The sequence below is a fragment of the Daktulosphaira vitifoliae genome, unplaced genomic scaffold, assembly GCF_025091365.1.
Source record: "Daktulosphaira vitifoliae isolate Bord-2020 unplaced genomic scaffold, ASM2509136v1 Scaffold_1, whole genome shotgun sequence".
Classification (NCBI taxonomy): domain Eukaryota; kingdom Metazoa; phylum Arthropoda; class Insecta; order Hemiptera; family Phylloxeridae; genus Daktulosphaira; species Daktulosphaira vitifoliae.
Window position 1 is genome coordinate 55,004,975 of NW_026099572.1, and position 14,019 is coordinate 55,018,993.

The following is a 14,019-nucleotide window of genomic DNA, read 5'->3' on the forward strand; positions in this document are numbered from 1 at the left end:
TATATATATATATTAAATTAAAGCTAATGTAATCTACTTTATTATGTAAAAAAAAAATTTCATACTTATATTGTCTTTACGATGAAAATGGCTACCAAATGCTATTTTTGTGTAAAAATTCTCGATTTTATTTTTTATATTTTTAACTTAAACACAATTTTTTTATGGAAATAATATTTGTATCCCGTTTTTATTCGGCATACTTAATCTTAATCAGGATATAAATAATGAAATAGCAGTTCATGAAGCTTTTGGAATAATCCAAAATTTTTTTAAAATTAAACACTATCTAAAGATTTGCATCGAAGCGTTTTTTTTTTATAGTGATTTTAATCACTGTCAGATATCATTATACTTGATCCAACTATGCCACGTCACTACTGTGTCACAACCCAACTGTGCTGGGGTTTTTTATAATATTTTTTACATTTTCAAAAATAATTTTTTTAATTTACATTCTTCAAATTCACAACTGTAATTTTGTATATATATATAAATTTATACAATGTACATTTCTTATTAAATAAACTATAATAAAATTTCAGGGAAATTGAATCTATGATCCATAATTTAAAAAACATTATATTTTAAAACTTGACACATGTTTATCTGTGTTTTGCTAAATTTATTTTAATTTTATTTCTTAAAATTCACAATTTCAATCATATAATATTAATAAAATAAAATTTCAGAGAAATTGAACAATGATTTTTTTCGTAAATCTACTATCCGTTATTTAAAGGAAGTTATATCTAAATATTCGACTCCGCAAACAATGATTAACAATGTTCGAACTTACACATTAGGTAACAATGATGATTTTGGGACATATTGTTCTGCAGCGTATTATACTTTTTTGACATCTGTAAGTATAAACAATAATATAATAATTTAAAAAAATTGTCGAGAGTGATAGAATTATAACTTATCATTGATTGCCAATCATTATGCTTCAAGTAACAAACTCTTTCAAAAGAAGTATTATATTGATACTATTCGCTATTACAGTGTTACATAAATATATTATTGATTTTCGATTTTATTTTTATATGAACTTCTAATTAAATGAAATGTCTGTTTTAAAACTGTCGATGTTAATAAACTATTTTCTTCAAAGGATATTTCTTTTACAATAACTGTTGATGGAATAATGAATTTAATAACATTGAAGAATTTACCTCGAGCTAAAACAGCGCTGTACAATTGCTTCACGTACAATAATTTAATTGATTTTATAAAAAATCGAAGTAAGAGAATTCTTATAATAAATATTTTAGTTTTTATTTAATAAGTAACCTAGTTTATTAAAAGTAATTTTATTTATTTATTTTTAACATTATTATAGGATCTTTTGATGAAGCTTTAAATGGTTTAAGAAAAAGAATTGTTTCTGCCGAAGTCCTCTCTATAAATGTTCATGACGAAATAATTAAATTCATAAAAGAAGACTTATCAAATTTTACGAATGAAATAATCAATTGTTCCACTATTTTTTATTCAACATTGTTTGAAGTGATAAAACCTGAAGTATGTATAAAAAAATTCTTAGCTTCTCCTCGAAGCTAAAATAAATCAATTATTATTTAACAAAGTTGTATCAATAAATGTAAAAGTCTGATATTGATTTGCCTTTCTACCTGAATTTACATCTTTAATAAAAAATAAATTACAGAATTATTGGGCCGTCATATATAAAAATAACGTCGCACAGTTACATAATTTATGTAATAAATCATAAAGAATAAAAAGAGGACTAGAGAATTTTTCATGTGAAAATATTAAAAAAGGATATGTACTATTAGTAAATTTATAGGAATAATGGTCTTTATTAATTATTTATTACATAGTAGGTTATTTGTGTTTTGAGAACATGAATTAAAATTTGTTGTTACCTTAAACTCCCATTTCATACTAAAATATTTCAAGTAATTCAATATTGATGATTTTCTACATTAATTTAATGCACTATAGATGTTATTCACACAACACGTAATATATTTATTTATGACACGTCCGGAGTCAGTGGTGTAAATCCTTGACGTTATCATTGTGATAACGGGAAGTAAACTATACGTATTATTTGCGGCAGGTCGCCGTCGGCCGTACAGTACTTGCTGGACTTGAAACTGTGGCGTATAACACGTGGTGTTGGTCTGTAAAACTACCAAATACCTTGACACGGCCCCGCGACTCGTGCCACCTTTATCAGCCGTCGCCCTACTATGAGTATTTGACTGACCAATACCGCGTACCATACGTCATGGTGCAAAGTCCAGGAAGTGCCGCACGGCCGACGTTGACCCGCCGCAAAGATACGGGAGTCTTCTTTCCGTTGTCAGCGTCGAGGATGTTCACCCACGGTTCCGGACGTGCCGCTCGTGACAAACCGATCCGCACCCGCGCACCGTCGCCATCAACGCTGCTAACTTTTTGACGACGAAGATCATGCCGGACACAACGTCGTCGACGTCAGCGAAAGTGCCGCGATATTAAGCAATGATTATTATTACTGTATTCGTCTTTTCGGTTTATTTGTCTTTCTTTAAAGTTAACCCGTTGTTACTCATTAATAAACGGCCCACGGGTCCCTACCCTCAAAACCAGTGTCGACTACATTTTTGCAAAGGAAGTCGCGTCAATCTATAGTAGGACAATAGCTGATAAAGGTAGCGCGTGTCGCAGGGCACTGTGTATCACAAAGCTTCGTGGAACCGTGTCAATTCAAAAGTATTTATATTTTTGTAGAAATATATCAAGGTGACATTGTGGTAACCCAATGTGCTCCGGCGATAACGGCATGAAAGAATGCAGCACAATAATCACCTCGACAAAAAATTCAGCACTAAAAATATCTTCGTAACTTTTTTAGCGTCGTCTGCCGGCTTAATGTTCGTAGAACAAAGACATTAAGCTCGAAACTAGTTATTCAATACGCATTAGCTTATTAATATATTCTCACTTAACATGCCTAATTCTAGAATAAAATTTTTTTGAGTAATGTGGCAATTTCTATCAGATTATAACGTCACATTCTTATAACATCACATGCATGTGCTGAAAGCTTTAAACGCATACGTAAAGGACTTGTTCTTCTTATATATCCCTGTAAATAGAAGATAAAAATACTTCCAATTTTAAGAGGCTACTAATGAGTTTGTGTCAAGTTGAGAGTCGGCATAAAATATTGTCAAAAAGTTTGAGAAGTCATGTGAAGGACAATTTTAATGAATATTAACAAAAATGTTATATTTGTGTACGATTTTTTGATACTTTTTGTAAAAATTACACTACTTGTGTGTAAAATTTACGTCTTCTTCTTTTTCCTCGTCTTAATCCCAACTATTTGGGGTTGGCCAACCTTATCCTAAACTTCCACTGGACACAATCTCCCACATTATCTAGGCTCACATCAGTCGTCCTCATATCGTATTCAATAACATACCTCCATCTCTTTTTGGTCTTCCTCTACCACTTCTTCATTCAACTTTAATTTCTATAACTGTTCTTACAACTTCCGATTCCTCTCTTCTCACCGCATGACCAAACCATCTAAGTTTATTTCTTTGATCTTAAATAAGATTGACACTACATCTACACACCCTCTTATTGATTAATTTCCTCCCTATTTACTCTTATTAACATTATATAAAAGCGAACAACATTCACCACGGTACCTCCTCTTGTAATTCTCTAGAAATTTCATCCATTACTATAAAAATTAAGTAAGGGCTTACAATCAGTAAAAAAAAATATTCTTACCTAAAGTCCACATTATGTTCAGCTTTACACTATACTATAACTCATATAAATAATTGAATCATCTGCCTTTTGAATTAATGAGAATTATTATTAATACTGTTAAACATAAGTATTTGTATTTTTTTCTAGATTTTAGTAAAGGAAAACGTGGATGATCTAGTGTCCATAAAATATAATGCAGCATCACATATTCTGTACGAATGCTTAGAAAAGTATAAATGTTTTTCAGAAATTGAAAAAAGTAAGTAATTTTATACAAATACATGATGTAAAATTTAAATCCAAAGTTACTACATATATTATAAATATCATATTATTAAATTTAAAACGGTATTTTGTTAAACTTTAATTAAAGCAATATTTTTTCTTTAAGAATAAAAATTATAAAACATTATTTTAGTATTACTTATGAATCAAATAATTTTTTTTCATTACAAAATTTATAATTGCTCTGACAAAAATCGAGTGTCTTGTCTAAAAACAATCACAGCAAACATCTCATATACATTATTTTTTCATAATATTTACTATATTTTTAAAAATAATTTTTACATTTTTTTAATTTCCTTTCTTCAAATTCTCAATTTTAATCTCTTATTATGTAATATTATATTTCAGACACATTGAACCATGACTCATTTCGTATATCTACCATCCGTAATTTAAAAAAAGTTGTTTCTAAAACTTCCACTCCTCAATATATGGTTGACCGTGTTCAAAAATTTACTTTTGATAATAATCGCAGTGATTTTGTGAAATATTGTTCTGCAGCATATTATACTTTAATGACTTTAGATAAAAATCGTGTAAGTAAATCAAGTATTTCATTGTATGTTAGTAAATTAAAGTAAGAAAAAAGTAGGAATTAGGCGAGCAGGGTTTGATTTACTACAATAGAAGAATAAGTTATATAATATAGAGTGATCGGTTTATCCTAAACCACTCGATTACTTGCAAAGTAAATATAATATTATTTTAATTATTAAATAATTTTTGATTTCTTTCAGTTAAATATAATTCTTAATTTATCAGCCAATAATTATTTTTTAGGATCACCCCTTATAACTTAAAGGGGTGTCAACTTAATTTATGAAATAGCAGCATACATATTTAACTAGCTTATAAAATAGAAAATAATCTATTTAATAAAATTATTTGTACTTTTGATCCAATACTTCAGTATTTATTAACAATTTGAAGTATTGACTGGTGGTGAGGAATGGGTGATGTTATTTTTATCATTTCGTCCCGTTTTTGTATAAAAATGAGAATAACATACAACATACTAGTCAAAAAGCTGCTATGGACCAGTAATTTTCTTAATTAGATAATTTCCTATTTTATAAGCTAGTTAAATTTTATAATATCAATTAAAAAAAAAAGTTGACTCCCTTATAAATTATATGGGATGATCTTAAAATTAATTATTAGCTGATAAATTAAGAATTATATGTAACTAAAAGAAATCTTATATTGTATTTATTTTGTGAGTAATCGATTGGCTTATGATAAACCGATCACCCTATATACTATCCCTTCTATTGGAGTTTATGGTTTGAAAGTTTTGATTAGAGAAATAGAAATTAAAATAGGGTAGATACTCAATACAAATGAACCTTTAATATTGCATTTATCGTTTTACTTGAAATTAAAAAATAAACAAATAATATAAGTACCATTAGGAAAATGAAATAAATTTTAACACTGACACTATCCAATATAGTGTGATAGGGAGTGCACAAACGCAAACTAAGAATTAATAAACCAAACTTAAAAAAAAAAGAAAATAAACGTACAACTCAGGTCTTTTTTTAAACAAAAATGGCCACAGTTTATTATTATTAGTATTATTAGTTTTATTATTTAACAACACTGATGTAGTGTTATTAACAAAATAATCATACAATTCGGGTTGTAATTAATATAACACAACGTTGGACGAAAATCCGGAACGCTAAGGGGTTGTACAAAAACAAATAACCAGCTCGAACAACCGGACATCAAAAATAAGAACATCGTAATCGCCAAATTGCATCGGGTGTTAGTTTAAATGATTGTTCATTAAAAGGGCCATGTATACAAAATTAATACATATTTTAGTCAAGTTTTGCACACATAAGTTTGTTGTAATTAGTGATTTTGTAAAAACGTACCACCACATTAGAGTCACAGAAGAGGATAAAATGTACTGTAACGTATCAAAATAATAAAATTAAGCGTTATCACCCACAAAAACTGATTTAAGAAAAAAGAAAAAAAGTCAACACAGCATTTTCTTTTATAATTGATAAAAAGGAAGGCAGAATCCCTTTTATTTTATCGCATAATACAATTATAAATATGATATAAGAAAATATATTTATAATATGTATATAAAGCTCAAAAAAAAAAAAATAAATAAAATGCAGCGTGNATAACGTATCAAAATGCAAATAAATAAAATGCAGCGTGTTATTCTCAAGGAAAGCGAAATAAAAATAAGCTGTATAAGGTAATCCCGGAACGATAACGGGATGGCACACTAGGAATAAAATTAATCTGTCGCTATGTTTGTTATCGAATGATTTGTAACTGCCAAGATAATCGTCGGAACGTAACAGAACGCATAATCAGCAATACAAAATCGGCCTTGTCACGGTGTCAAGGGTGGAGAGATACACGATGACCACCGATTTTCTTATTGATAGGTGAACGACTGATATTGAGAGAGACCGCCTAGAGCAAGGCGTGGTGCCGTATAGTACTAACAAATATTATTGTGGGTTATATCTTACAACACACAATTATTTAAATGGCGGTAGACTTTTATTAAACAAAATTATAACACTAAAATAGACGTATAAACACTAAAAGAAAATATATGTATATACAGTAAGGAAAAATAAAATAATCGAAGTAAACATAATACACGATGACAACAGCGGCGGGGTGTAGCGGTCGTGTAGCGTATCGCGGACTAGACAGTCTGAACTGAACTAACTGAACTGACTGATTCTTCCGATATATATATAGCTCCGATAAGGCTCTCGCTAATTCTAGAATATTCTATACCCGCGTAGGTTATCTTATGGCGTTATCGAAGTTTCTCGAAGGTTTTTGATAACGAGAACATTCGAGAATATTCGTTGCGTATGTTTTGGTCGCTACATTATATATATATATTTAATAAAATTGAAAACAAGCGTTGTCAATTTTTAAATTTTAACAATACATTACATTACTGACGTCTTATTTGACAAAAATGATGAAAAAATTAATTCATTTATTTTATTATCTTTGTTTCTCACTTAATCCAGCGTTAGTGTTGTTTGTATTTATTTATTTATCAGTGTTATAAGTTAGCCCATGGTGCTATAGATTAAAATAATGTGCTTGTATATCAAACTGTATTACAGTTATTGAGGTCGAATAATACAATGTAATATGGTAATGAACATATAACAATTATTTCTTGGTTTTATAACATTTTAAAGCGTATTTAAAAAGTATTAAACTTTTAAGCATAGCATTTCATTTTTAAAAAAACATTATCAATGTATTTATAGATTTTTTTTTTTTTTTTGCATATTTCCATCATATTTAAAAACTTAAAACATTCTTCCTATTAATAATTATGAATTTTAACAAATCTTGNACATTCTTCCAATTAATAATTATGAATTTTAACAAATCTTGACGACGAAATAAGAAAGTTGGATATAATGGATGATTTCTAACTCTTATGAAAATATAACTATACATATCACTATTTATAATTTTCATAACATACAATCACGGTATAGCCGCTCGTATACCTATTTCCTCGTAAGACGTATAATATATATAAAAAACAGTCTTACTGTCGCATACAAATTTAATCATATGATTAAATCATAATTAACAAAATTAAAAACAGTGTGTATTTCACATAAAATTAAAAACGTTCACTATTCATTCTGTTTGCATTAACCATATTTTTATTTTTTAATTGCTTAATTTTTTTTTCAGTCTAGACCATGGTTTGTCAAAGGTGAAAAGTACTTAGCAGCTCATAAAAATGTTTTTCGGTTTCCCCATCAATTGTAATTTGAATACCTGATCTTGTGATAATTTTAATAAGAAAAATATAACCAAATTAAAAATTCTATTTTAATATTTTTATTGTTGGTGAAACCCAGTGTGGGTTAGAGGGTTGTAACCTCTCCTTCTATATGTTTAAAAGTTTTATTCGTGCATAAACAATTTTTTTGAGTATGTAATTTTATTTTTTGCTTATTTGAATTTTCCTTAATAGCGATTCAAAGTAAAAAAATTATGGTGAGAAAAAAACAAAGAGATCATCATATTTTTAAAATTNTCTTATGAAAATATAACTATACATATCACTATTTATAATTTTCATAACATACAATCACAGTATAGCCGCTCGTATACCTATTTCCTCGTAAGACGTATAATATATATAAAAAACAGGCTTACTGTCGCATACAAATTTAATCATATGATTAAATCATAATTAACAAAATTAAAAACAGTGTGTATTTCACATAAAATTAAAAACTTTCACTATTCATTCTGTTTGCATTAACCATATTTTTATTTTTTAATTGCTTAATTTTTTTTTTCAGTCTAGACCATGGTTTGTCAAAGGTGAAAAGTACTTAGCAGCTCATAAAAATGTTTTTCGGTTTCCCCATCAATTGTAATTTGAATACCTGATCTTGTGATAATTTTAATAAGAAAAATATAACCAAATTAAAAATTCTATTTTAATATTTTTATTGTTGGTGAAACCCAGTGTGGGTTAGAGGGTTGTAACCTCTCCTTCTATATGTTTAAAAGTTTTATTCGTGCATAAACAATTTTTTTGAGTATGTAATTTTATTTTTTGCTTATTTGAATTTTCCTTAATAGCGATTCAAAGTAAAAAAATTATGGTGAGAAAAAAACAAAGAGATCATCATATTTTTAAAATTATAACTTCTCCTCAAAAAATTATTTTCTGGTTGCGTCACTAATATTAATTAACTTTATCAACTTCTCTTTTAATTTTCTTGGGCAGCTTTTATAAAATGTAATATAATACGTTCTGAATATTATGTAGAATCCTAAATCCTTTTTTTCTCAGACCACTTGATATACTTAGGTCATTTTACTCACGATATACGATGTGTATATATGTTTAATTACTGCCTCCACCATTACCGATGCAATGGATAATACAATAACAAAGCTGACCGTATTTATAAAAATGTTANTTTCACTATTCATTCTGTTTGCATTAACCATATTTTTATTTTTTAATTGCTTAATTTTTTTTTTCAGTCTAGACCATGGTTTGTCAAAGGTGAAAAGTACTTAGCAGCTCATAAAAATGTTTTTCGGTTTCCCCATCAATTGTAATTTGAATACCTGATCTTGTGATAATTTTAATAAGAAAAATATAACCAAATTAAAAATTCTATTTTAATATTTTTATTGTTGGTGAAACCCAGTGTGGGTTAGAGGGTTGTAACCTCTCCTTCTATATGTTTAAAAGTTTTATTCGTGCATAAACAATTTTTTTGAGTATGTAATTTTATTTTTTGCTTATTTGAATTTTCCTTAATAGCGATTCAAAGTAAAAAAATTATGGTGAGAAAAAAACAAAGAGATCATCATATTTTTAAAATTATAACTTCTCCTCAAAAAATTATTTTCTGGTTGCGTCACTAATATTAATTAACTTTATCAACTTCTCTTTTAATTTTCTTGGGCAGCTTTTATAAAATGTAATATAATACGTTCTGAATATTATGTAGAATCCTAAATCCTTTTTTTCTCAGACCACTTGATATACTTAGGTCATTTTACTCACGATATACGATGTGCATATATGTTTAATTACTGCCTCCACCATTACCGATGCAATGGATAATACAATAACAAAGCTGACCGTATTTATAAAAATGTTAATAAAGATTTTATTCACTCTTTGACTAAGCAAGACGTATTATTAGCGGCTCGCTAACACATTGCTTAAAAATATTTGTTTAAACGTATACAAGTACTAGTATATATTTTTTTTTAAATTTAAATCGAATAACAATGACTAATGTACATTTTACTGGTGCTGCACAAGGTAAGTTTTTATATTTTTGATTATATATTTCATTTTCGACACTTATATCAAAAATTTTATTTTATTTTATACACATTTTTTTCATAGCTTCCTTTTTCCCGAATATTCCACACCATCATTTGGTTAAATCTAGGGCTAACAACAGTAGAGTAAAATAAAAAGGTTGCATATACAACTACTGGACGCGAAAAAGTTCATTAAGATTGATTTGGCATTGGTACGGGGAGCCGTTTTTTTTATCGGAAAAACGTGAAAAATTTTGCGAGTTATCGAGATTTTCTGCGTTCTGTTATATCAGAGCTGGTTGCCAAACTCGTTCGTTATCTACGCTGATTTTGAGGCTTNATAAAATGTAATATAATACGTTCTGAATATTATGTAGAATCCTAAATCCTTTTTTTCTCAGACCACTTGATATACTTAGGTCATTTTACTCACGATATACGATGTGCATATATGTTTAATTACTGCCTCCACCATTACCGATGCAATGGATAATACAATAACAAAGCTGACCGTATTTATAAAAATGTTAATAAAGATTTTATTCACTCTTTGACTAAGCAAGACGTATTATTAGCGGCTCGCTAACACATTGCTTAAAAATATTTGTTTAAACGTATACAAGTACTAGTATATATTTTTTTTTAAATTTAAATCGAATAACAATGACTAATGTACATTTTACTGGTGCTTCACAAGGTAAATTTTTATATTTTTGATTATATATTTCATTTTCGACACTTATATCAAAAATTTTATTTTATTTTATACACATTTTTTTTCATAGCTTCCTTTTTCCCGAATATTCCACACCATCATTTGGTTAAATCTAGGGCTAACAACAGTAGAGTAAAATAAAAAGGTTGCATATACAACTACCGGACGCGAAAAAGTTCATTAAGATTGATTTGGCATTGGTACGGGGAGCCGTTTTTTTTATCGGAAAAACGTGAAAAATTTTGCGAGTTATCGAGATTTTCTGCGTTCTGTTATATCAGAGCTGGTTGCCAAACTCGTTCGTTATCTACGCTGATTTTGAGGCTTTACTGGAGCAAACAGACGATTGTATGGGTGTCTATACTAGGACTGTTCACATACACCATCCCATGAATTACGGGTTAATGGTGAAAACATCGGACGATGTAGCCTCCGAGCTCCTCGAATGCTATGATATACCGCAATCACCGGTGGTATATCATGGGTCCGAGGATCGCGAAGAGGTAACAAAGCATTCGTAATGGCTGTAACGGAAGTGACGCGCATTATTTCCAAATTTTTGCGTAAAACTAACGTTCCCATCCGAATGTCCGTCGAATACGTGCATAGGCACAGGAAGAAAGNAATTTAAATCGAATAACAATGACTAATGTACATTTTACTGGTGCTTCACAAGGTAAATTTTTATATTTTTGATTATATATTTCATTTTCGACACTTATATCAAAAATTTTATTTTATTTTATACACATTTTTTTTCATAGCTTCCTTTTTCCCGAATATTCCACACCATCATTTGGTTAAATCTAGGGCTAACAACAGTAGAGTAAAATAAAAAGGTTGCATATACAACTACCGGACGCGAAAAAGTTCATTAAGATTGATTTGGCATTGGTGCGGGGAGCCGTTTTTTTTATCGGAAAAACGTGAAAAATTTTGCGAGTTATCGAGATTTTTTGCGTTCTGTTATATCAGAGCTGGTTGCCAAACTCGTTCGTTATCTACGCTGATTTTGAGGCTTTACTGAAGCAAACAGACGATTGTATGGGTGTCTATACTAGGACTGTTCACATACACCATCCCATGAATTACCGGTTAATGGTGAAAACATCGGACGATGTAGCCTCCGAGCTCCTCGAATGCTATGATATACCGCAATCACCGGTGGTATATCATGGGTCCGAGGATCGCGAAGAGGTAACAAAGCATTCGTAATGGCTGTAACGGAAGTGACGCGCATTATTTCCAAATTTTTGCGTAAAACTAACGTTCCCATCCGAATGTCCGTCGAATACGTGCATAGGCACAGGAAGAAAGTGGTATGCAACTTGTGCCGTATAGTATTCAAGGATTCAAATCCTAAAGTCGTAGATCACTGTCTTCTACCGACAGACGTTGTGCAATGCGTGTAACCCGAAAGTGAAAACGGTCAACTTTTTGCCGTGCTTCTTGCACAATCATTCAGGTTACGACGCACATTTCATCGTCACTGAATTAGGGTACGACGACCAAAGGATTTCGGTTATACCGAATTCCGAGGAGAAGTATATTTTGGTCACGAAACATGTGACCAATAATTTCTCCATACGATTCGTCGACACCTTTCGGTTCATGGCCTCCTCCCTGTCCACTTTGGCCGGTAATCTAATGACGCCCGATTTCGTAAAATTCCAGGAGATGGCTAAAGTGTTACACCCGGAAGACATGCCGTTGGTGACGCCTAAGGGCGTATAACTTTACGAGTACACTAATAATTGGGCTAAATTGAACGAAACGGAACTACCACCCCGCGACACTTTCTATAGTCAGTTGAATAAGTCGAATATCGACGATGATGACTATAGACACGCCACGAAGGCGTTTCGGCTGCTCAACGTTCGGTGAGTATAGCGACGTATACCTTAAAATCGACGTGTTGTTATTGGCTGATGTGTTTGAGAACTTCAGCAACATCTTTACTTCAACATACAATTTTGATGTACACCGAGTTGAAGCTGGAGCTCTTAAATGACTACGACATGCTACTGATGATAGAACAGGGCATTCGTGGTGGGCTGGTGCAAGACACTAAGTACTATACAAAAGCTAACAATTCTAAGGTAGCAGATTACGATCCGAAAAACCAGACTCATGGATCGTGTACCAAGACTGTAAGTAATCGATACATATTTATATATTTACGTGTAATAAGTGAGTGGCAGTTGAAAATTATTACAGGTAATAACCTGTACGTTTGGGCTATGAGGTAGCCCATACTGCACGGAAGCTTCCGGTGGTATGAATGAGCAGAATCTCTGGCAGACCTCTAATTACTGTCGGAGACTGGTAATACGAGACATATATATGAAGTGGACGTATCATATCCAGAAGAGCTGCATGATGAGTACAATGACTTGCCGTTCTTGCCTGTAAACGATCTATCACTGGGTTCCAAAGAGTCCAAACTCATGGTCACATTGAAACCCAAACAACGGTACGTTGTACGCTATGTCAACTTGAAACAGGCAACCGCACATGGACTGCAAGTCGATAAAGTATATACATCGTACCTAAAGCTATGATATTAATATGTTTGTCACACAGGTGCACCGCGTTTTAAAGTTTCAACAATGTGCTTGGTTGAAACCGTTTATTGATTTGAACACAGAAATGCGGAAACAGCCGGAAAATGCTTTTGAATTAGCATTTTTCAAATTAATGAATAATGCCCTCTTTGGTAAGTGCACGCTCAATGCTAAAGCAGTTGTGGGTTATTCTATAAATATTTAGATTTATAGGGAAAACCATGGAAATCATGCGGAAACGCATCCGCATTGAGCTAATCTCCAGTCCCGAACGTCTAAGCAATCTTGTAAACCAACCAACCTTCAACGATTGTATCAAATACGGTGAAAAATTGTGCGCTGTCATAAAGGACACGAAAATAGTAAAGATTGTTAAACCTATATACGTTGGTTTAGCAGTGCTTGAAATTAGCAAGACGCTAATGTACAAGTATTACTACAACTTATTAAAACCTCATTATGGTGACGCAATCAGTCTGGTTTATATGGATACTGGTATGTGCAACGATACTGTAGAAATATTTTTACAATATTTATATATTTTTAACTTTTCTTAGACTCCTTCATATACCTGCTCAGAGTCAGAGACTTCTACCAGGATTTAGTTGATAGCCACGATTTACTGATGCACGTGGACACATCTATCCTGCCCAAGGATCACCCTTGTTACTCAACCTCGAGAAAGAAGATGCCGTTTTCTTCTGTCCTTTTCTCAATACGTATTTCAATGTTTAATACCGTAAAATAATACATGAAAATTCAAATTTTCACAAACTTCAAAACGCTGCAGAATATTTACTACTCAATATTAAAAAGACATTTTTTTACTAAAATTTTTCTTAAATTCTACTCTACAAAATAGTTATCTTAGATTTT

At 30.8% G+C, this 14,019-nt stretch overlaps 2 protein-coding genes across 4 annotated transcripts in view; both read left to right on the forward strand.

Moving 5' to 3' along the window:
- LOC126894904 (uncharacterized) overlaps positions 1 to 7,885 on the forward strand; it is a 101,881-nt gene extending 93,996 nt beyond the window's left edge. The window contains exons 10-15 of the mRNA XM_050666243.1: positions 693 to 865; positions 1,118 to 1,247; positions 1,346 to 1,527; positions 3,889 to 4,000; positions 4,378 to 4,565; positions 7,747 to 7,885. Of these exons, the coding sequence (XP_050522200.1) occupies positions 693 to 865; positions 1,118 to 1,247; positions 1,346 to 1,527; positions 3,889 to 4,000; positions 4,378 to 4,565; positions 7,747 to 7,824 (863 nt within the window). The 3' untranslated portion in view covers positions 7,825 to 7,885. The remainder of the gene's footprint in view (positions 1 to 692; positions 866 to 1,117; positions 1,248 to 1,345; positions 1,528 to 3,888; positions 4,001 to 4,377; positions 4,566 to 7,746) is intronic.
- A 1,934-nt stretch (positions 7,886 to 9,819) lies between these two features.
- LOC126894928 (uncharacterized) lies at positions 9,820 to 13,987 on the forward strand. 3 transcript variants are annotated; one of them, XM_050666307.1, is made up of 4 exons: positions 9,820 to 9,859; positions 11,256 to 13,295; positions 13,357 to 13,638; positions 13,701 to 13,987. In XM_050666307.1, the coding sequence occupies exons 2-4, from the start codon at positions 13,148 to 13,150 to the stop codon at positions 13,889 to 13,891; spliced, it is 621 nt and encodes a 206-aa protein (XP_050522264.1). In that variant the 5' UTR covers positions 9,820 to 9,859; positions 11,256 to 13,147; the 3' UTR covers positions 13,892 to 13,987. The 3 variants fall into 3 exon arrangements, 1 of the variants encoding a protein (XP_050522264.1); XR_007701540.1 differs by lacking the exon at positions 9,820 to 9,859 and having other exon boundaries at positions 11,266 to 13,052; positions 13,163 to 13,638; XR_007701539.1 differs by lacking the exon at positions 9,820 to 9,859 and having other exon boundaries at positions 11,266 to 12,729; positions 12,797 to 13,638.
- The last annotated feature ends 32 nt before the right edge of the window (positions 13,988 to 14,019 follow it).

Excerpts from the sequence above, each read along its gene's own strand:
- LOC126894928 (XM_050666307.1), top strand. The coding sequence starts at position 13,148 with ATGTTTGTCACACAGGTGCACCGCGTTTTAAAGTTTCAACAATGTGCT. Across the intron at positions 13,296-13,356 it reads AATGAATAATGCCCTCTTTG|GGAAAACCATGGAAATCATG; the intron begins GTAAGTGCACGC and ends TTAGATTTATAG. Across the intron at positions 13,639-13,700 it reads TCTGGTTTATATGGATACTG|ACTCCTTCATATACCTGCTC; the intron begins GTATGTGCAACG and ends AACTTTTCTTAG.